The sequence below is a fragment of the Anabrus simplex genome, chromosome 5 (genome assembly GCF_040414725.1).
Source record: "Anabrus simplex isolate iqAnaSimp1 chromosome 5, ASM4041472v1, whole genome shotgun sequence".
Lineage (NCBI taxonomy): Eukaryota > Metazoa > Arthropoda > Insecta > Orthoptera > Tettigoniidae > Anabrus > Anabrus simplex.
The window spans coordinates 358,553,694-358,576,885 of record NC_090269.1 but is presented as its reverse complement, the minus strand read 5'-3'; the positions used below and the strand labels follow the sequence as shown (position 1 = coordinate 358,576,885).

The 23,192-nt window shown below is 38.6% G+C and overlaps 1 protein-coding gene across 1 annotated transcript in view; it reads left to right on the top strand.

Moving 5' to 3' along the window:
• Positions 1-15,974, top strand: part of LOC136874116 (serine hydroxymethyltransferase, mitochondrial) — a 104,098-nt gene extending 88,124 nt beyond the window's left edge. The window contains exons 7-10 of the mRNA XM_067147672.2: positions 4,069-4,234; positions 4,336-4,591; positions 11,202-11,309; positions 11,412-15,974. Of these exons, the coding sequence (XP_067003773.2) occupies positions 4,069-4,234; positions 4,336-4,591; positions 11,202-11,309; positions 11,412-11,542 (661 nt within the window). The 3' untranslated portion in view covers positions 11,543-15,974. The remainder of the gene's footprint in view (positions 1-4,068; positions 4,235-4,335; positions 4,592-11,201; positions 11,310-11,411) is intronic.
• The last annotated feature ends 7,218 nt before the right edge of the window (positions 15,975-23,192 follow it).

Here is a 23,192-nt window from a genome sequence, read left to right as displayed (position 1 = left end):
AGTAGTAGTAGTAGTAGTAGTAGTAGTAGTAGTAGTAGTAGTAGTATGACCTGGTCTATAATTACAATTTTGGCATATTCCAAATTATCGCACCACAATTCACTAAGTAACTCAAAATTCAACCCTGAAAAGAGCCGTTTCTTAAAAAGGGCTTCTTCATCTTCACTTTTATTAAATTCTACATTCATTTTATTCAAAATTAGCAGGGAAGAGGGGGTTTCTCCTCTGGCTTGGAGGAAGAATTTGCCTCCAAGTTAGATAGATTTTTCTGCCGCCAGTGTAGTTAATTGAGATTTTCCAACTCATTGGGTACTCCTAGGAAACAGATTAGTAAAAGGGCATAGCTTTAGCCCTGGGAATCTTCACTATTTGACCGCCACCCCCCCCCCCCCCCCCCAAAAAAAAAACTAAGAGTGTTCATGTATCACAGCTGTCTGCGGCCTGGTCATTCCAGCTCTGGAACTTTGAACTGTTAGATCGGCAGCGTAGTATTATTCGTTAAAAGTGAGAAAATGTGTGGTTTTTCATTTGATCGAGTATTTCATGTGAATTCATTGCTTTTACTCGCGCCATTCCTACTGACGTCATTCTAATAACGTATGTTCGTTTCAGTTGGGAAAACCACTAAGGCAGTCTTTCTGAGGATGTAAAAAGACAGATGGAGATGGAGTGTCTTCCATTATAGAGGAAACCCCAACCTGACTGTTAATGATGGTAGGCAAACGGGCCATTACAATGAAAATTCCCTAACGCAGTCTTCATATGAGAAAAGACGTTTGGTGATTTATCTGTCGCGTTTCTAGGGTAACAGAAAGATCTATGCAGTCTTGCTCACAACGTGTACTCTACCTAACCTACAATTCTGTATACAATCTAGAATTCCATAGCGAAGCACGGGTACGTCAGCTAGTTATTTAATAAAGCAGGAGATGCCACCACTTGGTCTACCTAACTGTCTCTGAAGTGCTGTAACATGACGACCATAGTATCCTTCCACACAAGTAGCAGCCAGGGCGGCAGTGGTCTGCTGACTGCCATTGTTACAGTTGTGCAACTGGGTGCTGCTTCTCAACATGCATTTGCTAAACTTGTGTGAACGTGTGAAGCAACCACTTCTTCACCCTGCAGAAACCACACAGTCCATCCTTACCAGTATTGTATAGCTGCCTCTGTGGATCCGAGGTAGAGTGTCGGCCTCTGGATCTCAAGATAGCGGGTTCAAACCTGGCAGAGATAGTCGGATTTTTGAAGGGCGGAAAAAAGTCCATTCGGCACTCCATGTCGTATGATGTCGGCATGTAAAAGATCTCTGGTGATACATTTGGTATTTACCCGACAAAATTCACAAAATCTCAGCCATAGTCACCCAAGAGGGATCCGGTTTACTCTGTCTGCCATCTAGTGGACCTTGAGTAAAACGGAACGTCGAAATTGACAAGCAGACAGCCAGATGGCGTCAAATCGAAATGTCTGCACACGGAACCCGAGGCTATACGATTATTATTATTATATATATATTGCGAATGAGCCCATTAGGACTACGCAAAGTACTTAGAGACAGGCATTTGCCTTTCTTTGTGCCCACACTTCCTTCATTATTATTATTATTATTATTATTATTATTATGTAGTATTGTATGAGCATTGTCCAGGATTGCACCCACACATCAGCACAAATGACACAGCACTGTTCTATCTGTAAGCAGTAACAGCGGCATTTGGTGGCCATAGGTGGCACTATAGTATGTCTTCCTGCATACACCAGGCACATGTTTCAAATTACTACTTCTCCTGACTTGGGGAGGAGTGTCAATCATTGAGCAAATTGGTCACGTGGTTGAGTTCGCGTTGCTGTCGGCTTGCATTTGGGAGAGGGTGGGTTTGAATCCCACGTTCGCAGCCCTGAAGATAGTTTTCCATTTTCACACCAGGCAAATGCTAGGGCTGTACCTCAATTCAGGCCACAGCCACTTCTTTCCCACTCCTAGCCCTTTCCCATTTGCATCGCTGAAAACCTTTGATGTGTTAGTCTGACATTAAACCACCGGTAAAAAGAGTTTTGGTCATTTTTGCATGCCCAAAATATTTGTCGGGCTGCTTGGCCAAGGTGGTAATAATAAATAAGGTTATGTTCTTTACGTCCCACTAACTCATTTTTTATGGTTTTTGGAGACGCCGAGTTGCCGGAATTTAGTCCAGTAGGAGTTCTTTTACGTGGCAGTAAATCTACCGCCATGAGGCTGACGTATTTGAGCACCTTCAAATACCACCGGACCGAGCCAGGATCGAACCTGCCAAGTTGGGGTCAGAAGGCCAGCACGTCAACCGTTTGAGCAACTCAGGCTGGCAGGCCAAGGTGGTAAAGGCATGCTCGGTTCACTCAGAAGGACATGGGTTCAATTCTTCTTCAGGAAGTTGAAAACTTTAAGAAACAAGATTTCCACTTCCAGAGGTGCACATAACCCTGTGGTTTACTCAGCCTACACCAAAAATGAGTACCAGATTAATTCCTAGGTGCAAGGGCAGCCGAGAATAGAGCTAACCAGTCTTCATCATCAAGTGCCGAGGTTACAGATAGTGGAAGCCTTTACCTTCCACCCTTCCTAGCTTTGCTATGCTAAATATTTGCCAGAGTTAGAACATTCAAGGTTCCAATATGAAAACCAAGTGTTCTCTTGGGTTTCACAGCTGGTGAAGCTTCAGGTTGTTAGCCATCACATACACCTAGCTGTTGTCATCTTGAGTTCTTCAATCCAATGCTTGTATTTGTCCCAAAAAATTTGCTTAATCCACCATTGGCCAACTAAGCCTAACATGACTTCATCATAGCCACTTTTTAGCGTTCCTGTAGAACCTTTACAGCTACTGTAGCAGTCTCAGGGCATATAATCTCCACTGTACTTCACCCTACTTCATGCCCGGACATTTTACAGTTTCTAAGCCATCTCCGTATAGGCAACAAAGGCCCTTGGATGAGTGAAAGGTAAAGGCTTTCACTATTCATAACCACAGCATTAAGCAGGTTAGAGTGGTTGGCTCTATGCCCAGCCACCTTTGCCCCCGGGAATTAACCTGGTATTCAATTTTCGTGTTCACTGATAAACTTTAGGGCCATACACCACTCCAGAAATGAAAATCTCATTACTTAAATTTTTTAACTTCCTGACAGGGAATCGAACCCACATCATTCTGGGTGAACTGAGCACACCTTTACCACCTAGGCAAGGCAGCCCAATTTTACATTTACTAATATTTAGAGTACAATATATTGCATGCAGACCTTCACCTTTCATTATCTACTCAAACACATGGAACAGGATTAGAAATTTTACCTGATGAATTACTTCAGATTCTCTAACTTGTCTTCCTAGGTAAGAAAGTGTCTCCTCACTATCCTCCTCCTTCCCCCTCTCTCATGGCATCTGCAGCCAGTTACAGGTCTTTAGCTGCCAAAATAACTGCTACCCAACCATGTAGCCATTAATTGGAATGTCATACGGTCAGCATCGCAACATCCTCAGCCATATTGCCTGGATTTCATGATCAAGTCCACTACCTGTCATATAAGAGCTGAGTGAACCCTGTTCCAGCCCTTAATCTATAATTAAAATCTTTGAGCTGGTTGATCTGCGACTTTGCATAAAAGGCTGGCACACTACATGTACATCATGGGGCTGACATCTCATAAATATTGGTTTAATAGTATTTGTATGACCCCTGTGGCCTACAAATGAATTACCTCCTTACTATGGAGTGTACAAAACCTATCTATTAGAGGAATTTCTTAGTTTTTCAGTTGAGACATTACTGCACAAATACTGTATCAGATCCTGCACACTTAATTTGCCACTCTGTGTTATGTTTCTCTAAACATTAAAAGTTTAAATTGCCACTAAATACAGATTGATGAGAAAACAGATCTAAAAATTAAAGAATAACAGCCAATAAATTGCTGTCAGTCTGTCTGTCTATTTATCTATCTTTATTGTCTGCATCTTCAACAAAATTTTGATTAGGAGAAATAAAATGCCTTTATTTCCTCAGAAAATATATTGCTCATATTTTCTAGGTCTGGAATGATTTTCTTCCGCCGGGGCACAAAACGCATTGATAGTAAAACAGGGAAAGAAGAGCTGTATGATTTTGAGGAACGAATAAATGCTGCAGTCTTCCCATCACTTCAAGGTGGTCCTCACAATCATGCTATAGGTGCAGTTGCGGTAGCACTAAAACAGGTAAAATATATTTTATTTTCCCTGCCAATAATTTCCTGGCATATGCAAGCAGTGTTTCTACATTAAATATACATAATACTTTTGTACATTTCTCATGACAGGCCTGTTCTCCAGAGTTCAAAGCTTACCAACAGCAGGTATTATTAAATGCCAAATCACTAGCAAGTGCTCTCATTGAACGTGGCTATTCTCTAGTATCAGGTGGTACAGACAACCATCTTGTGCTTGTAGATCTGCGTTCCAAAAAGCTTGATGGAGCAAGAGTGGAGGCAGTATGCAACCGAACTAATATTACAGCAAACAAGAATACCTGTCCTGGAGACAAAAGTGCACTTTCACCAAGTGGACTTAGACTAGGTATGTATCATGATTAATGTTCCATATTTACTCTCAACATATCCTGCTACCTAAGATACCCACCCTAATTTTGGAGACATTTTTGAAAGGATAATTTTTAAAGGCCCTATGATGATGATGATGATGATAATAATAATAATAATAATAATAATAATAATAATAATAATAATAATAATAATAATAATCGTATGGCCTCAGCTACCGTATGCAGACATTTCAGTGTGATGCCATCTGGCTGTCTGCTCGTCAATTTCGACATTCCGTTTTACTCTAGGCCCACTAGATGGCAGACCGAGTAAACCGAAACTCTCTTGGGCGTCTATGGCTGAGATTTAATTAATTTTGTCGGGTAAACACCAAATGTGTCACCAGAGATCTTTTACATGCCGACATCGTACGACATGGAGTGTCTAATGGACTTTTTTCCGCCCTTCAAAAATCCGACTACCTCTGCCGGGTTTGAACCCACTATCTTGGGATCCGGAGGCCGACACTCTACCAACTGATCCACAGAGGCAGCTATGATGATGATGATGATGATGATGATGATGATGATGATGATGATTGTAGAGCCAAGAATGATATGATTGATTGGTGCAGATATAGGTCATCAGATGCACAAGAAATCAGAACAGTCCAAGTTGATGAGGATCTGCACTGAGTGACAAAATTAAGTATCTTATGTTCACGATTGCTGATGATGGCTTGTGGTCTACTTATTAAAGAGCTGAATGTGAGAGTTAATGTAGTCTGGATGAAATAGCAAATGATAATAAGCATCATCTGCAATTGTTGAATGAAAGACTACCTGCAAAAGATCTATCACAACACTGACCATTCTGTTGCACTCTGCGATACCAAATGCTGGCCAGTTATGCATGAGACAAATCATCGACTAAGCACCGTGGAGACAAAGAAGCTGAAATGGACAGCCGTTGTCACTAAATTGGATTATGTTTCCAACATAGACATTAGAAAATAATTTGATATTACAGCTAACTAGGAGAAAATGCATTGAACTTGCTCTGATGGTTTGGACATCTGCTGTGGGGAGAAGCAGACACAATTACGAAGATGGGCTACATTATAGATGTTGGTTGTCACAGTGAGACCTAATGGACAATCTATGGTACGATGGGTTGATGAACATGATGGTAAATATACTGGCAGAAAAGTAAATCCCAACACCAAGAATACATTAGTTTAGAGGAATGCAGTTTTCTGGGTAACATTTACTTGATTAAAGTTTCTAGGCCAGAAGTTCAAGTAGGCCTATGAAAATGAAAAAATGTGATATAGTGGTACATTAATAATCACTGTATTCACCACGATTTTGAATGCAAGCATGTAAACGTCACAGTCAAATCAGCAACAGTTAATGTTGGTATTGGATGATGCTGGATTTCATCATCATCATCATCATCATCATCATCATTTCCCTTTATCCAGCTGTAGCCAGGTAGGGGCAAATATGGTTTCTCTCCACTTTCTTTGGTCTTTCCACCACTCCTCCTCCAACACTGTGTCCCGTTTCGGCTTTCTTTCTATAATACTGCGTTGGATTGTGTCCTTCCATCTCATTCGTGGTCATCCCCAGCCTCTCCTTCCTGGCATTTACATTTCCATCACTTTTTTTTTTTTTTTTTTTTTTGGCATTCTTTCATCACTCATTCGCTTTATGTGCCCAAACCATCTTAATCGGCTCTTCTCTATTCTATCATTCACTTTTTCCACTCCAATTTCTTTGAGGAATTTTTCATTCCTTATTTTGTCTCTTCTACTCTTGTGTATCATACTCCTCAAGAACTTCATTTCGGCTGCCTGTATTTGACTCTCATCCTTCTTCGTCATTCTCCAAGTTTCTGCCCCGTACGTTGTTATGGGTATGTAATACATCTTGTACATAGTTTCTTTTGCTTCCATTGGCACATCTTTGCCCCATAACATATTTCTTACACTATGATAGAAACAGCTTTCAGCTTGAATCCTCTTACTAATCTCAGCATCCAGTCAAGCATTCTCCATTAATTCACTCCCCAGATATTTGAATGTTTCTATTACTTCCAGGGGCTTGTCTGCAAGTCTAATCTGACCTTTCTCTTCTTTCTCCCTTCTAGTCATAACAAGAGTTTTACTCTTTTCTACACTTATTTTCAATCCACATTCTCCGATCTCCCCATTCATCACATCCAACTGTTCTTGAACCTTCATGTCCTCTTCTCCCCAAATCACAATATCATCTGCAAATAATATATTCATGGATTTGTCACCCCATAATGTCAAATACATGCTCAGTGAGCGAAAGGTCTGGCGATCATGCAGGCCAAGGCATATTAGGTGACAGCAGCAGTAGGAGGACGAGCATATCTTATTGGGAAAAGCTCCCTTGAATACCGCAAATGAATGGCAGCACAACCAGTTTAATCACCAGTCGGATGTACATATTTGCTGTCAAGGTTCTTGGGATAACGACGACGAGTGTGCTCCTGCTGTCAAACAAAATTACTCCCCAGACCATAACTCCTGACATAGATCCAGTGTTTTGACGCCACAGACAGCTTGGTTCCAAGTGCTTACCTGGCCTCTTCCTTACCAACCTTTGTCCATCATTGGCAGCAAAAAGGAAACGGCTCTCATCTGAGAACACAACAGATCTCCACTACACCCTCCAGTGAGATCTAGCTTGACACCACTGAAGTTACAAATGACAGTGATTCGGAGTTAGTGGCATAAACACTACAGGATATCTGGCTTGGAGTTGCCCCTCAAGTAATTGATTTTTTAACCTTTGCTGTGTCACTCTGATGACAACTTAAGCTCTAAATGGCTGCTGCAGATGCAGTACAATCCACCACAGCCATGCAGTGAATACAGCAGTCTTCCTTCTCGTAGTAGCAAGTTTGCGGCTGGATCCCAGTCTTCTTGAGACAGTGTCTTCCTGTGACCATTATTGCCAACACCGATGCACTGTGTATATATTCCTGCCAAGTCTTTCTGAAATATTGCAAAAAAAATCACCCACCTTCTTGTAGCCCTATTACACAACCTTGTTCATACACAGTAAGCTACTGATACTGCCTTCTTTGTCTCCTCAAAGGCATGTTTGAATCGCACCTACCTCACAACATCAACATCGGATGATGACTAATGCTCAAAAAGTGTACAGCATATATTTGAAGCAAACTTGCTTTGCAAGATCATTGTGATGCTACTAGCATCACTCTTCGTCAACTAGCATGCAAATTTGAATAGGCGTCATCTTTCAGATGTGCAAACATGCCTCCTGAATTGTGTTTATCTAGCACAATTCCTTCTTGATGTTGGGATTTTATTTTTCCTCCATTGTATGTATGTACATAAATACATCACTTATTACAGACTGTTATACCTTTCAGCATTCACTCTGCAAGCCTCTGTCAATTAACTAAGTATGGGTGTCCACAATTAAAGTTCTGTTATTCACTGCAGTACAGCACGGCCTGTAATGATCGTAGGAGTCTGAAATTTCTTAGATATACTAACTAAGCAACACGCTCGCGAATTATGCCACTAACATTATTAGTTCCAAGTATTGCCACCAGGCAAAAATACAGTGCTGTAAGCAATGGTAGGGGTCACAGAAAAAAGGCAGGAAAAATCAAACACATGATAATGGTGGTTCTGGGAGGTTTATTAGCATTTATGGTTACAAACACTGTTCAATCTGGCTTCTGAACACAGCAACATGCTGCATCCATAACACGGCCTGGTTGACAGTAGCTCGCAGCATATTGGGTGAAATCAGAGTGACATGTCACCGTATGCTAGCCTTTAGATCAGGCAGAGACCAGACATGTCCCAGATAGACAAGATCCTTCAACCAGAAGTCACAATATTAAGGTCGGGGGACCTCGAAGGCCACGCATCTGGAAAATGCCTAGAGATAATGCGGTTGTTACTGAAGATTTATCAAAGCAATTCTTTCACATGGCAATCGATATGTGGTGTTGTCCCATCTTGCATGAAAATAACAGTATGTTCACAGTTGCATTCCTGCAAAAGTGGAATCACATATTGCACAAGGAGGTCCATATAACGTGCAGATGTCACTGTACACCTAACAGGCCAATGAGGGGTCATCTTCTCAACGAAAAATGGACCAAGAATGAAGGAGCTTGTAGAACCACACCAAACAGTCACGTAAACTGAATGCAATGGTTATTCCTGTACAATGTTTGGAGGAATTGAACCCCATATGCGACAGTTCTGTGCATTCACTGCACCCTCCAGAGTAAAATGCACCTCGTCAGTCCACAGAATATTCCTTGGCAGATTTGTTCACTTCCACATGTGCCAGAAACCGAAGGGCAAAGTCACAGCGTTGTGCAACATCTTAGGGTTTCAATTTGTGAACGGTAAGAAGTTTGTAGGAATACCAATGTAAAATGCACCGCAAAATCTCGTGAACTGTTGACTGGAGTAGCGACAGTTCACGTGACACAGCTCGAGCACTGGTTACAGAATTCGGAGAATATGCTGCACGGTCTGCTACAGCAACTTCATCAACAACATCCATCCTTTCGCTGGTGCGACACCTAATTCATCTGTTTCCTTGAATTTCTTAATCATTTTCTTCAGCCCATTAATTGTTATGGGACCTCTTCTCTGCTGTGTCTGTCAGCAATATTCCCACAATGCAGCGTTGCTATTGCTACCATTCCGATAAAACAACTTCACGAGTAGTGCATGGTCTCTTCGCTTCACAGAAGGAATCAACATGCGTCACCAAGCAACAACCAAGGAACTGACACAATGCATTTCTACCGGAAGAACATTTTGATTTCACAGTTACGTAATAGTGCATGTTCTGACTGCTTACAGCACCATATTTTCATCTGGTGGCAAAAATTGAAACTAATAATTTGTGAGCGCATTGTTTAGTTAGCATACCTACGAAATTTCAGACTCCTATGATCATTACAGCCCGTGCTGTACCGCGCTGAATACTGTAACTTTAATTGTGGAAACCCGGTATTTTGAAGATATGAAGAAAATATTCTTCACAACTATTTACTTTTTTTAAATATTTTTTTTTTATCAGTTCCAGTAGCATCTCCATGAATGACCCTAACACTCGAAGACAGCTTGAACAAACATAGATTCATTGACCAAAAAAGTTTTTTTGCTAGGGGCTTTACGTCGCACCGACACAGATAGGTCTTATGACGACGATGGGATAGGAAAGGCCTAGGAGTTGGAAGGAAGCGGCCGTGGCCTTAATTAAGGTACAGCCCCAGCATTTGCCTGGTGTGAAAATGGGAAACCACCCAAAAAAGTTTATCTTGGTACTTCATACATTTCATAACTAAATATTGAGCATTCTGTACACCAGATTCTTGGACTATATGTAGGGCTCGGATGTTTAGGAAAAGTCATATTTTTTCTTTAGCTCTATTTTCTTGCCTGATTGGATTTTGGTACAAATCCGGTGATTATCGTCACAATTAAGTAATTTTTATTTGTCGTATAAATGCATATTTAGGCTATTTTTGTCATAAGGTCATATTTTGAGCTATTTTCATAGAAACGTCATATTTCGGCGGTTTGACGACAGCTGTAGTTGTGCAAAATCATCATCTTATCGAATGTGAACTAGTATCCAAAAGTGCTTCTCGGTATCACATCTGCAATTAATACAAGTGGAATACACTGCCTCTTCTATCAAGATTGTGCAAGAATTGTTTTCCAACAGTTTGTCAGAAAGTCTGGCATATGTTATGTCGAACTTTGGAATTATATCGACTGCAATTGCTCGTTTAGAAGCTGCTAGCTTAGAAATTCATGCAAGTATTGAAATTGTGAGAAGTATTGAACTTTCAGTACAACAATCCCATGGACTTTTAAAATGTTATGTGATCTGATAATCTTAGCTAATTTAGTATTTTATAGGTATGTATTCACAAATGTTTGATAAGTGAATCAAAGACAATAGATTGTGAATAATTGCAAAACATGTATATTCAGAAAATGTATATGAAAGTAAAGAACTTAGTTGCTGGCCCCGTGGTGTAGGGGTAGCGTGCTGCCTCTTACCCGGAGGCCCCTGGTTCGATTCCCGGCCAGGTCAGGGATTTTTACCTGGACCTGAGGGTTGGTTCGAGGTCCACTCAGCCTACATGATTAGAAATAAGGGACTATCTGACGATGAGATAACGGCCCCGGTCTAGAAAGCCAAGAATAACGGCCGAGAGGATTCGTCGTGCTGACCACACGACACCTCGTAATCTGCAGGCGTTCATGCTGAGCAGTGGTCGCTTAGTAGGCCAAGGCCCTTCAAGGGCTGTAGTGCCATGGGGATGGGGCGAAAGAATTTAGTTAACAAAAATGTATCAAAAGAATTGCAGTTTCGATTTATAACTTATTTTAATATGGCCATATTTTGATTAATCATTTTTGGGTCATATTTTGTCACTTTTGAGGTCATATTTGCTTGCTTATTTGGAGTATTTTTAGGTCTTAAACATCCTTGCCCTAGTGATGACTGAATACAGTGTATATTGATATGAGTGATGTAGTTTGTAAAAACATCCCCTTCACAATGTACAACTTGCATTATTCCTGTTTCTCAAAGGTGTTCCAGCACTCACCTCGCGCCAGTTCAAGGAAAAGGATTTTGTCAAGGTGGTTGAATTTCTTGACCGTGCTGTGGTTATTGCAGCTGAGGCAAAGAGCAAGTGTGGTACGTTAGAAAAAAATCTTCAGTAACATTTGTGATTCCTTGTGTTAATAACTAACATGAGTTATTTGATTGCATATAACTTAAGAATGAATTGATTTGCAGGTAAGAAACTGAAGGATTTCAATGATTTCTTGGAAACAAATCCTGAAATTAAACAGAAGCTTGAAGACTTGAAGAAAGATGTCAGATCCTTTGCAGGCAAATACCCTATGCCTGGGTTTGACGATCACTAATTAAATGGTATTCTGTACAAATGTGCTGCAATATTCAGACAACAAGAAAGAATGAAGTGACTGACCAAAGCAACACACAATATGAAGTTTTATCTACCATCAGGGTTGTCTTTGGGAGGGTGAGGTATATCCATTTCTGCAATGCTGAAAATAATGGGTCATGTCTATTATAACTTACAAAACAGTACTGTAAGAAAGACTGGTTAGTGTTCTAGCTCCTACCACTACAAGAACAGCAACATTCCTAAGTAAATGACATGCTAATCCCTGAACCATCAGTAGATAGAATCTCATGAATATTTAGGCCTGTGTTCCCTAATATAGTTAACACTGCTAGGGCTAATAAACAATTTACTTGGCTTGGCTATTAATATGCAAGAAAACAGGAAACAAGGAATTGCAGCACTGAAATCCTTTAACTTATGTATTGCACAAAGAGCTTATCATCTTATAATGATCTGTAAAAGAAAATGCTACAGTTACAAACAAGTGTTTATCAGATAAAACAAAGAAACCTTGATAGAATGAAATGTCAGTATTAAGTGAATTTTTTATCCTTTTCAAATATTGAGTAGCTTTGTTTTATTCTCTATTTTTCCTTTTTTTTTTTTTAAGCTGTTGATTTTGTAGTGTTCTCTCATTATACTGTATACTGTAAATTGTTTTCTCAGTAAGAAGAGTTTATCGCAATTTATGAAATCGCGAAGGTGCTCAACAGTAGTTGAGAGTGGATGGTGATCAATTGGTATCGAGCTGAACCTGGCATTGTTTCTTACTGACCTGTATCAAGCATTCTTTAATAATCTTTTCTATCTGTGCTTTCTGGGTAATCTCTTGTTGTTGCTAAGACTTTCCATGGCCTAAGCCATCTCATTTTTCATTCCAAATTTTGAGGGTGTATATTGTGCTTAGATATTGGTGCTCTATTAATCTGTGTATGAATATTGCCATTGTTCATTAAACAGAGGGTTAGGGGGAATATCTCTTTTATAATATTAACATGTGTTTAATGTCTCTTCCGCTACAGTGAATTTTGGGAGATACCAGAGTGCCATAATTTTGCCCTGAAAAGAGGTCATTTAATTTGCCAATAAATCTACTAGCATGGTCTCTTGCGTTCAAGCACTCTTAAATACCAACCTATTGCAGTGAAATTCAGTCTCACAATCTTGAGCATAAAAGATGAGCACCTCCACCAAATATTCAATTTAGCTAGTTGACTCTCTTACCTAACTTGAAAAAAAAAAAAAAAAAAAAAAAAAAAAACCTCAACAATATTATTATTAGTTTTATATCCCACTAACTACTTTTATGACTTTTGAAGAAACTGGTATGCCTGAATTTTGTCTGGCAAGAGTTCCTTTACATGCCAGTAAATTAACTGTTACGAAGGTGGTGTATTTAACCACTTTCAAATACAATCAGACTGAGTCAGTATAGAACCTGTTAACTTTGGCTCAGAATCTCGTTCTGTAGATCTGAATATGTTAATAAGTTATGAAATTTTCTCTAAATTAAGGGGTAACAATTTAGATTTTAATATATGATCCCTCAATAACCAAAATGTAAGAAATTTTGTGACTGAATAGGATTATTGTTGGAGATGTATGGCTGATATAACTGCAATTTATTATTAAGAGATTTAAAAACTAATTTGAAGTTACAGCACTTTGTTATTCTGATCAAAATTTACCCATCTAGTCATAACTGAGAAAATCAGATAATGCCACTTCATTAGTGTAACAGTAAAACTAGAATTTAAATTTACTTTTGAAAAATTGTTAAAGAGTAAAATATCAAGTAAACTCTAAGATATAATTTTAATCATGTAAAGATTCAGTATAATTTGCAATATAAATGTTAGTGACAGAGTCCCATTATAAATACCTGCCTTGGTTGCAGTACAGATCAGTAAAGCTTAAAAATTGGCCACAGTGATATTTATTTTAAACTGATACGTAGACCGTAGAACTTAGTTAATTTGAATTCATGAATAATTCAAACTTTATAACAGTTAAACATTTGAGTTTAATTTGAATATTATATTATTTAATTCAAAGTAAAAATGCCTTATCAGAATTATTAAATTTTCAAAAAATGGTATTTAGATGATGAAATGCTGCCTGGGAAGAGAAATGTTGTGTAGAATCATGCTGGTGTTGGAAATGGACCTGTAGTAGTTGTGAAGGTAAGAAAGTGCTCGAGCTCTTGGCTGCCGGAAAGTATCAGCACATTCCTTCCGGCTTTCTGTAGTGGGAAAATCCACTCATTAGGCCTAAACCCAGAACTCCACATGGAGTTGACTGACAGCTGCCAACAGATGAAATGAGACATTCCACTGGAGGCTTGGAAAATGGAGCATGGGGATATTAGGTTAAATATCCACCATTAAATACAGATGAATTAAACAAAAACACCTAGGCTTTGCTACCGAGCCAAAACTAGTAAGAAATGTGCACTACTTTTATTTACAGTAAAGTGCTTGTATATTGACTGGTAAAAAAGTCGATCACTTAAATTTTTAAGTTTGTATTTATTTACCTGAAACTTTTTATTTTTTAAATTGATTACACAACACATTGCACTGACTGTGCCTTGCACACATTATTCTGATTAGAGTTGAGAGTCAAGTTGTTCTTACAATATTTTATAATGTTTACCAAAAAGCTGCACATTTTTGCAATTTCATTGAATATCACTAAAGGGACACAGGCAGGGAACTTGTAACTGAACGTTCTCTTGCTGTCACTGACCACTTTCCTCTCTCCGGTATTGTGTTTTTCTAACCCTGGCTATGATAGACTCTATATGCCACAGCATGCTACCCACAAGGTGGTGGATAGTTGCCTGGGGATGTGCATGTGTTCCACAATAGTGCTGGTCTTAATTAATACAGGATATCAACATTTTGATGTTGGACATTTTGCTCAAGCATATCCTGCGGGTGTTCATTGGAACTGAGGTCTGGGCTATGTGCTGGTCAGTTCAGGGTTTATATTCCAATGTCGCAAAGAAATACCAGTACACGAGTGACATGGAGCAGATACTGTTGTGCATCAATCTGAATTTTTTGTCAATAAATGGAGCAAAGGGGATTTACATGCTTTGTTAACACCTCTCAATATATTGGTGTGCAATCAGAGCATCTCCAAACCATGATGCATTCCCCTCCAAATGACATCATCTCGGACATATTATAGGGTGAATATCAATCCCCCGTCAGGTGACTGGAGATAAAATCGTGACCACTGGACCTCAGACCAGTTCCAGAATTGATATGCAAATTCTAATCATGTTGCTTGGTGCTAGGGAGTAAGCTGCACAACAAAGGTGGGTCTTCTTGGCCTCAGATAGGCTTCCAGAAGTCTCTGCATTACAATCATCTCATTTATAGCAATGTTTCTCATTGCGCATCATGATGTCATCACAGTATCACCCAGATTAAACTTTTTTCCATCTGTAAAGTTATTTTTAAAAATCCATAATAAATCAACCCTTAACCATAATATTAGCAAACAATTACAGCACATGCTGATAATCCACCAGTAGCTTACGCTCTGGTTCGCAAAAGTTTTTAAAACCTGAAAGGTTTTATGCTTGTGGATGCAATAAAGTTGGCGCTTAGCACTTTAAGGTTGAAAAGCAGCTCATGGAGTGGCATTTATGATCTCTTATCCCTAAAATTGCTGAAGCTGCTGCTGTAAGTTAGTGTTTGTTTCCAGTTCATTTTTTACAAAGAGATTCACATTTTTTGTTGGCCAGTTTAGTACAGTGTGTAGTGTCAGAAAACTTGCTTTATTCTTTTCAGTACAGCACTGAAACAGTATTGTTTAATATGAATATGTGGTTAATTCAGTTTTATTTTCTGGACACTTCAGATTCAAATTAACCAAGTTCTACTGTATTTACTTAATGTAAGAAATCATAAGAGCTAAATCCATATTTTGTCTTCTATTACATCTAACAGAGTTAAGACATATTTATAGACATACCTTTCGTGTTTCTCTTCAAGGAGCGTGGTGCAAAGTCTTTGTCAAATGTAAGGATTCCCTGAAGTTTGCCTACCTCACATGACAAAAACCCAAACTATATCATGTCTATTAATGTGGCCTATGTAAGCATCAGTCTAAACATAACAAATATTTAGTTCCAAACTGAGCTTCAGATCAGTATATACATTCCAGAAAGATATATTATTTTGCTGGGTGAACTCAGATTAATAATTTCTTATATCTTGTGTGAGAGAACTCCATATTATGCATCAACTAAAAGTCTGGTATTTTGCCCCAGTTCTATTGGAAAGTTACTAATTTGTAGTTTCAAATCTCTTCAAAATTTCTTAAAAACAAAATATATTTTTTATAGATTATGTTCTGTTATGCATATGTTTTATGAAATTTTGTATGTACATTAAATTTTTGTTCTAATCTGATTATCTGGATTTTATTTCCTCTTAGGAGAGGAGCTAGTCACAGAAATGGTTGTTATATCTGTTATGATAACATACAGGATCCATATCAAAGGTGTAACTAGTGATGGGTATTCTGAGACTGGCTAGCACAGGCACTGTTTCTTGCGAGAAATTTTGAGAGATCTCAAGAGCATTGTCCCCGCATTGTGTGGCAAGCAGAGCATTGTAAGCTTACAGGTAGACTGAGCTGAATATTGTTTGTGCCGAGTATGCGAATGCCCTACCACAGGCCTTCTCCTTCCCGTAAATATACGTCAACAAGCAACTAGGGTGATGATTTCTTTTCTACTGAGGTCTATTTTGGCATAGTACAACATAATTGTAAAGAATATGCATTTCGGCATTGTATGCAGTGGTTAGTATACAAGTGAGTAGGCCAAGTATACCTGGATACTAGAGGCATCCATTATTCGAATTTGAGAGTGCTACATATGCAGCCACCATTACGCATAATTGGAACGTGTCATCTAAAATGCCTGAGTTCGCTCCAATTCTTTCGACAGGTAGTTGTACATTGTTAACAGACCCCACATTCAATGTCATATGACCACTGCTTACGTTTACCGATATTTTAGTGACGAAGGAAATCATTCCTTACAATGTTATAAAGTATTCACGTCATAATTAGGTACTTTGGTATATGACGGTACGTGTAATTGTGTCTAATTGTACGCGAAAACTTGAATACGACGAAGTCTGAAATGCAACGTAAGTTGTGGTTGTAGGTTATTTTGAAGAAATGCAACATAGCAGAGCCCGCTGTGTTTTTATTCAAAAAGAGTAAAATACGTCAGCAGAAATACTTCTGGGATGATCTGACACCTAAAAACACATAATATCACTGAAGGGGAATCGTCACAAAGAACACTTCCGGCCCGGCCTGCATCACGAAGCTATCCTCCCAAAAACAATTGTGAGGTATACAGGTAGGTGTACATCCTATCTACAGTTATTTACAAATTATGCAGTGTTATTCAGTTAAGATGTCCACCTCAAATAACTCGTGAACTGTTTAAGATACTGACATTGTGTTTTCACTTTCGTTAATGATATTAAGGAGCTCATAGTTGAACATACAGTATTTTTCTAGGCTTTTGACAAAATTTATCAGCACACACGCTGATGGTATACTATGAAGCTTACGCTTGTAGTCTACAGAGTTTTTGAATAAAACCTAAAATGAAGAAAGGCAAGAAGTAGACCGAAGAATGGAAGGAAGTTCACCGGAGGATGCGGGAGTACTGGGTGAGTGTTAAAGCTCAAGACAGAAAACTGATTCAATAGTGTGGTCGAATACTGGCCGAAATGAAATAATAATAATAATAATAATAATAATAATAACAATAATAATAATAATAATAATAATAATAATATACTATAGTTACATTTCTGCAAAGGCTGATGACGACACCAGAATATGATAGAAAGTTACAGCAAAACAAGCCAGCTGATGCAGTGGCAGTGTATTGTGCAACACCACTCTCCTAGGTTTACCAGCAAGGAGAGAACCACATGAGGAGTACATTAATATAAGTTAAAATATTTCAACAATTATTAGAAGAGTGTAAATGGTTTTACACTTCTTAATCATATTAATCAATTCATAAAATAATAATCAAAAGAAAGTGTGATTTGATAGGATCTGATGATGTTCTTTAAAGAATAAAACACGTCATTCTATTTTAATTAAGTTGTTTCTTTTTTCAGGTATAATCTGTTGTTAAATGTTTTCTTTATCAAGTATTTTCTAAATTTTATTTAATCATAAATTAATTTTGACGGATTGAAGCATCTAACAGTTACAGATTCACGAAGAATGGCACTAGTCACATTTTCATTTGGAGTCGACAGCAGTAGTCTCGTCCTCTCCAGATTCAGATGATGCCCCATTCTCCTCAAATAAACAGTCACTCTCTTCCAGCATCTCTAAAACTGTACTACTGTTCCTACACTGTTCACACTTCCATTCACTCATGCTGCAACTTTGTAAATACACGCAGACACAGAGAACACGATGTGATGAATTGTCATGAAAATTATTAAGGCATGTTAAGTACTCAGCAACTAAAAAAGTACAATGTAATTCTATGTATTCCTAACAGATGGTTCTATGTACCCGATCAAAGAATTCAAACAAACACCAAAAATCTTCAATATCAAAGATACATAAAAGTTCATGCGGTCTATCTCCGGCATACAAGCTGTATAGAAAAACATTAAGTCGGGCAGTGACCAACTCATGAGTGATAAGGGATAGGGAGTCAATGAGTATGGTGACCTGTTGTTTGATCTCTTAATGTTTGTGACATTCTTGTTCTAACAATTCAACACTGGACAAAGTCAGCAATCTAGCAAGTACACCCAGATTTGTGGGTTTACATTCACACCTTTATGGTTTGTTTAAAAACAAATAAAAATTCCATGGCACAACAGCTCTATCCCACGACCACTGCTTAGCCCCAAGGCCTGCAGATTACAAGGTGACCTGTGGTCAGTGCAACGAATCTTCTTGGTCGTTATTCTTGGCTTTTTTTGACCAGGCTCACTATCTCACCATCAGATAGCTCCCCATTTGTAATCACATACACTGAGTGGACATTAAACCAGCTCTCAGATCCACATAAAAATCCTTTGTTTGGCCATGCATTGAACCAGGGGTCTCTGGGTGAGAAGCAGGTATGCTAATCCTAGCCCACAGGGCCTGTTTAAGTTGGTCTTTATAACATTTCATCAGGGCACCTTGGGACTTGACTAGAGCAAAGGATTTACAAAGGAAGCCTAATTTCACTCAGACAGCATATATGCCCTGTACACCTAGGTTGATGACTCCAGTGTTGAGACAAATGTTCTCAAGAACTGAAAGATTGGAAGCATAGTCCTGCCACTTGGACGTTCACGGTGGAACAAAGTTTCTATTGGTGAGAGCACTCAAGTCTTGATGTTGCAGTGGTACAGTCCATAGAGTGGTGTTGAGATTAATACATCTATTAGATAATAACAATCTTATTAAATGATAACTCTCCACACAAACTGTTGCTTTTTTTTTTCTAATTACTTTTTTCATGTTGCCTTCTTCAAAGAAATGTATAAAAAGTCCTACATATTCCAAGGTTTGAATAAGTAGTATTTAGTAATATTTCATTCTAATCAAATAATGTTTTTTCTGGAGCTAATATTTTAAGTGATTTAAACCATTCAATCAATTGTTTTTGCTGTAGTACTTGTAATGAAATATTTAATCAGAAACTGAGTGGAATAGCCGAGTATGTTAATGCCCTATGGCTATGGAGTCAAGCTCTGCATTTGGGAGACAAGTGGGTTTGAACCCCACCGTCGGCTGTCCTGAGAATGGTTTCTGTTGTTTCCGATTTTCACTTCACAACAAATGCTGGAACAGTTCCTATTTATAGGCCACAGCCAATTCATTCATATTCTTACCCAGTTTCATTCACCATCATTCATTTCATCTTCATTAGCTCAACTGAAGTTGGCATCAGGCCATGGAAACATGCCATATATTTTCATCTCACCTCATCCCCAACCCCATATTAAAAAAATGGGACTAAGGGGTAGACATACATTTAATCATAAAACTGAAACAAAGAACACAAAAATTCAATTATACACAACATACACTCAGCCTTCTGTGAATTTCACAATGCATACCACTTCACAGATATCAGCACAATCTTAAAATATTACACATCAAAATTAATAAAAATCTTTAAACATAAGTAGTCAATAGACATTCAAATTGTGAGAAATATCAACCAGAATAACCTCAACAATCGCACACACCTAAAAAATTCCCCTTACTTCACTCTGAAATTTGTGCTGGTGTTATCCATACAAATGATTACAAAATATTGCCACTGAGAACTTCATGGTTCTTACTACCCAAACCTCTCCCCAATCTGTACAGCTGTTGCCAACTGACCAAATGTCAGTCAGAAACAAATCCTGTAATCCAGTGTTTCTTTAATTAATAGTAATTTTTTTGGAAGGTTATGGCTGGAATATATTTTTTTCTGAAAAGTGAACTTTTCAGATAGGAAATAATCTTCTAATTGTATTGTACAATTAATAATTTCAGCTTTATCTGTCTTTTGACTTGTAGCAATTACATATCAAGGCTGTTTCAAGAATGGAAACAAGCAAAGTGATTTCACTGGACAGCATAATATGAGGGTCCCTCAAAAAATAAAACAAATTTTTTTTACAAAGCCAATTTTTATCCAGTGCCTTTGCTGTTTTTACAATATGTTGCTATTGTCCAACAAGATGAAGTAAAACTCTGATGGGTGGGTATTGTTAACCCTAGTTATTTAAGGGAGTGAAAGCACTGGACTTTTCTTAAGCAGGACCACATAAGGGACAGTCTGTGTCTGCTGTTCAGTATTGCTTTATCAAAGCAATATTCTTCTCCCAGTGCTATACACTGACTAAAGAAAACTGTCAGCTTGTATATTCCTTAACCTTAGGAGAAGGAAGTGCAAGCAAATATTGTCCTATTGGCTACTTTTGTAAACACACCCTCCCCCAGAAATACAGGATTGGTGGCACCATATCCTCTGTATGCGTAGCAACTAGGATATGTTCGGGTGGGGAGGGGGAGGAGGAGTAGGAGAGGTTTGAGTAACTCACATATTTGTTGGGGTTTGAAATGAACTTGTCAGGGTATCCGTCCTTCAATCATTTGATGTCACTTGTGCATAACTTTTGTCCTTTTCAACTGCCTTTGCCACCATAAACACATGTAACCTTGCACATCTAAGCTATTGTGCAGTAGCCATCACATTGCCATGCTGGCATTTTTGGTACCATGAACTGGTAAAGGTTGGGATAGTAGCAGAGGAAAAGTTTCAACTTTATGAACCTAGTATGGTGGAGCTACATTATTGGGTTGAGACCTAGTGAGCAATGGTGTTGAAATAGTAGTACCAATGTGCATGACCTGGTTTTTCATAGTTTGGATAACCTTTGGAATTTGCACAATGAGCTTGGTTACAATTGACAGAAGTTGGGGATACTTGTTTGGGTTAATTGAATGTACAATAACGATGACTGATTGGTCATTTGATGTACCGTAGACTTAGTCTGCAGAAGTCCTTGGTGTGACCATACCTTTGGCATAGAGTGCAGTGTGATGATGATGATGTTTGTTGTTTAAAGGGGCCTAACATCTAGGTCCTCAGCCTCTAATGATACGAGACGAAATGCAATGACAATTTAAAAGTTCAAAATCATCCACTAATCAGAATTTAAAAAATGTAATGATGAATGAATGGATAGATATGAATTTAAAACAATCAATGGATCCGACCCACAATGCCCTACCTTCCCAGAAACTATCATAAACAATAGTATTACTGACCAAGAAACTGCTTCTAAAGCACAATCCTGAATTGAGAAGGCTTGTTGTCTAAAGGGGTCCAAAATCCAGATCAACGGCCTCTCATAATGGTACTTATCGCTAGTAAAGTAGAAACATGGTATTTGTCATGTTGCGCTACTAATCAAAACTAGCTTAGACTCACGGTGTTCCACACATTATGGTACTGCTCACAAGTATTATATGTTGCACTCAGACCTATGATGTTTCTCACATAATGGCGCCACTCATAGGCAATGCAAACCCATGGTGTTTCTGACCTAGGTGTACTAGTCAGGGGCGCTGGTATTCCTATGGTGTTCATCACATAGCGGGTGCTAATCACAGGCAACGCCCAGACCTGTGGCGTTTCCCACAATAGTACTAATCACGGGTACTGGAAAACCCTTACAGATTCACCCTCTTTTGCTACTAATCACAAACCTATTGTGTACCTAACATAGTGGTACAACTTGCAAGTAAAGGCGACCCATGGTGTTCTGCAAGCGATGATACTAATCACAAGTAGTTTCATGGTTCTAATACAATCATCCCTTGGTCGCCCCTTTTAGTCACCTCTTATGACAGCCAGGGAATTCCGTGGGTATTGTGAGATGTCTTGTGCTTTGTGACAAAATTTTATCAATATACTAGCACTCTGAATGTATACGAATTTAAACATTATTTTTGTAAGTTCCACGTTGTCTAGTTCAACAGTGCAAAAGCGGTACAGTCTGCTTTTCTTTGAAAAAAAAAAAAAGGCTCATAACTTTGCAAATGGGTAAGTTAAACTCTTGTGGAAATTTCACATCGGTAACAGAATAAGGAACACAATGAACTAGTACTTCCAAGGTTCTTGGATATAGGGCCCTGAAGTAGTATGAAACTGAAGTTCAGATCCTTCCAGAAATTGACTAGCCAACCCAGAGCCCTGACTTCAGTTTTATGAAACACCCCTGGGATGATCTAGAACAGTAAGTTTACTCCACACCCCAATGGCCCACATCACTAACTATGTTTGCTGCATTAGTACAGGAAGAATGGTTTGTCATTCCTCTACAGACTGACTTCTGGAGGACAGTCTCCTTCTCACAGTCCAAGCTGTATAATAATAATGATGATGATGATGATGATGATGATGATGATGATGATGATGATAATAATAATAATAATAAAAAATACAGTCCAAGGTAGGGGTGTGCCCACCCTATTTACTGTTGATCAGATAGAGTATATCATCATCATCAGTGGAACCTTTCAGCAAGACTGGTAGGATCTATGAAAAGTCTCCATCTGTTTCTGTCCTCATAAACTTCTTGCATTACATCTTCCAATGTCTCTCCCATTTTTGTTAATCTCTTTAATATTGTCCAACCACAGCTAATTGATATTTTTCTCCAGTCATCATCCGCTCCAAGTACTTCTTGGGAATCCTCATCTCCTGCTTTCGCTTTACATGGCCAAACCATTTCAGCTGTGCAGTTCTGTCTTTCCTCCTTTGTCGAGTTCATTCTTCTGCATTGCTCTTAAAGGAACTGCCTCATCTCAGACTAGATTCTGCGCGTAGTAGAAGTAGTTCGATCTTTTGGATAATTTCATACTTCTAGTTTAACATTCCCATTACTAAAGACAACACTTCCATACATTCAATTATCTCTCCCCTAGTGTGAAGTTTGTTACACCGACTGGATGTTCTATTCATTTTCATTGCCACTGTCTTTTGCTTGCTCACAGTTAACCTACAATCTTTAAACTTCCTGCTCCAACAATCTAACCTCATCAGCAAAGACAAATTAATTCAAATCACT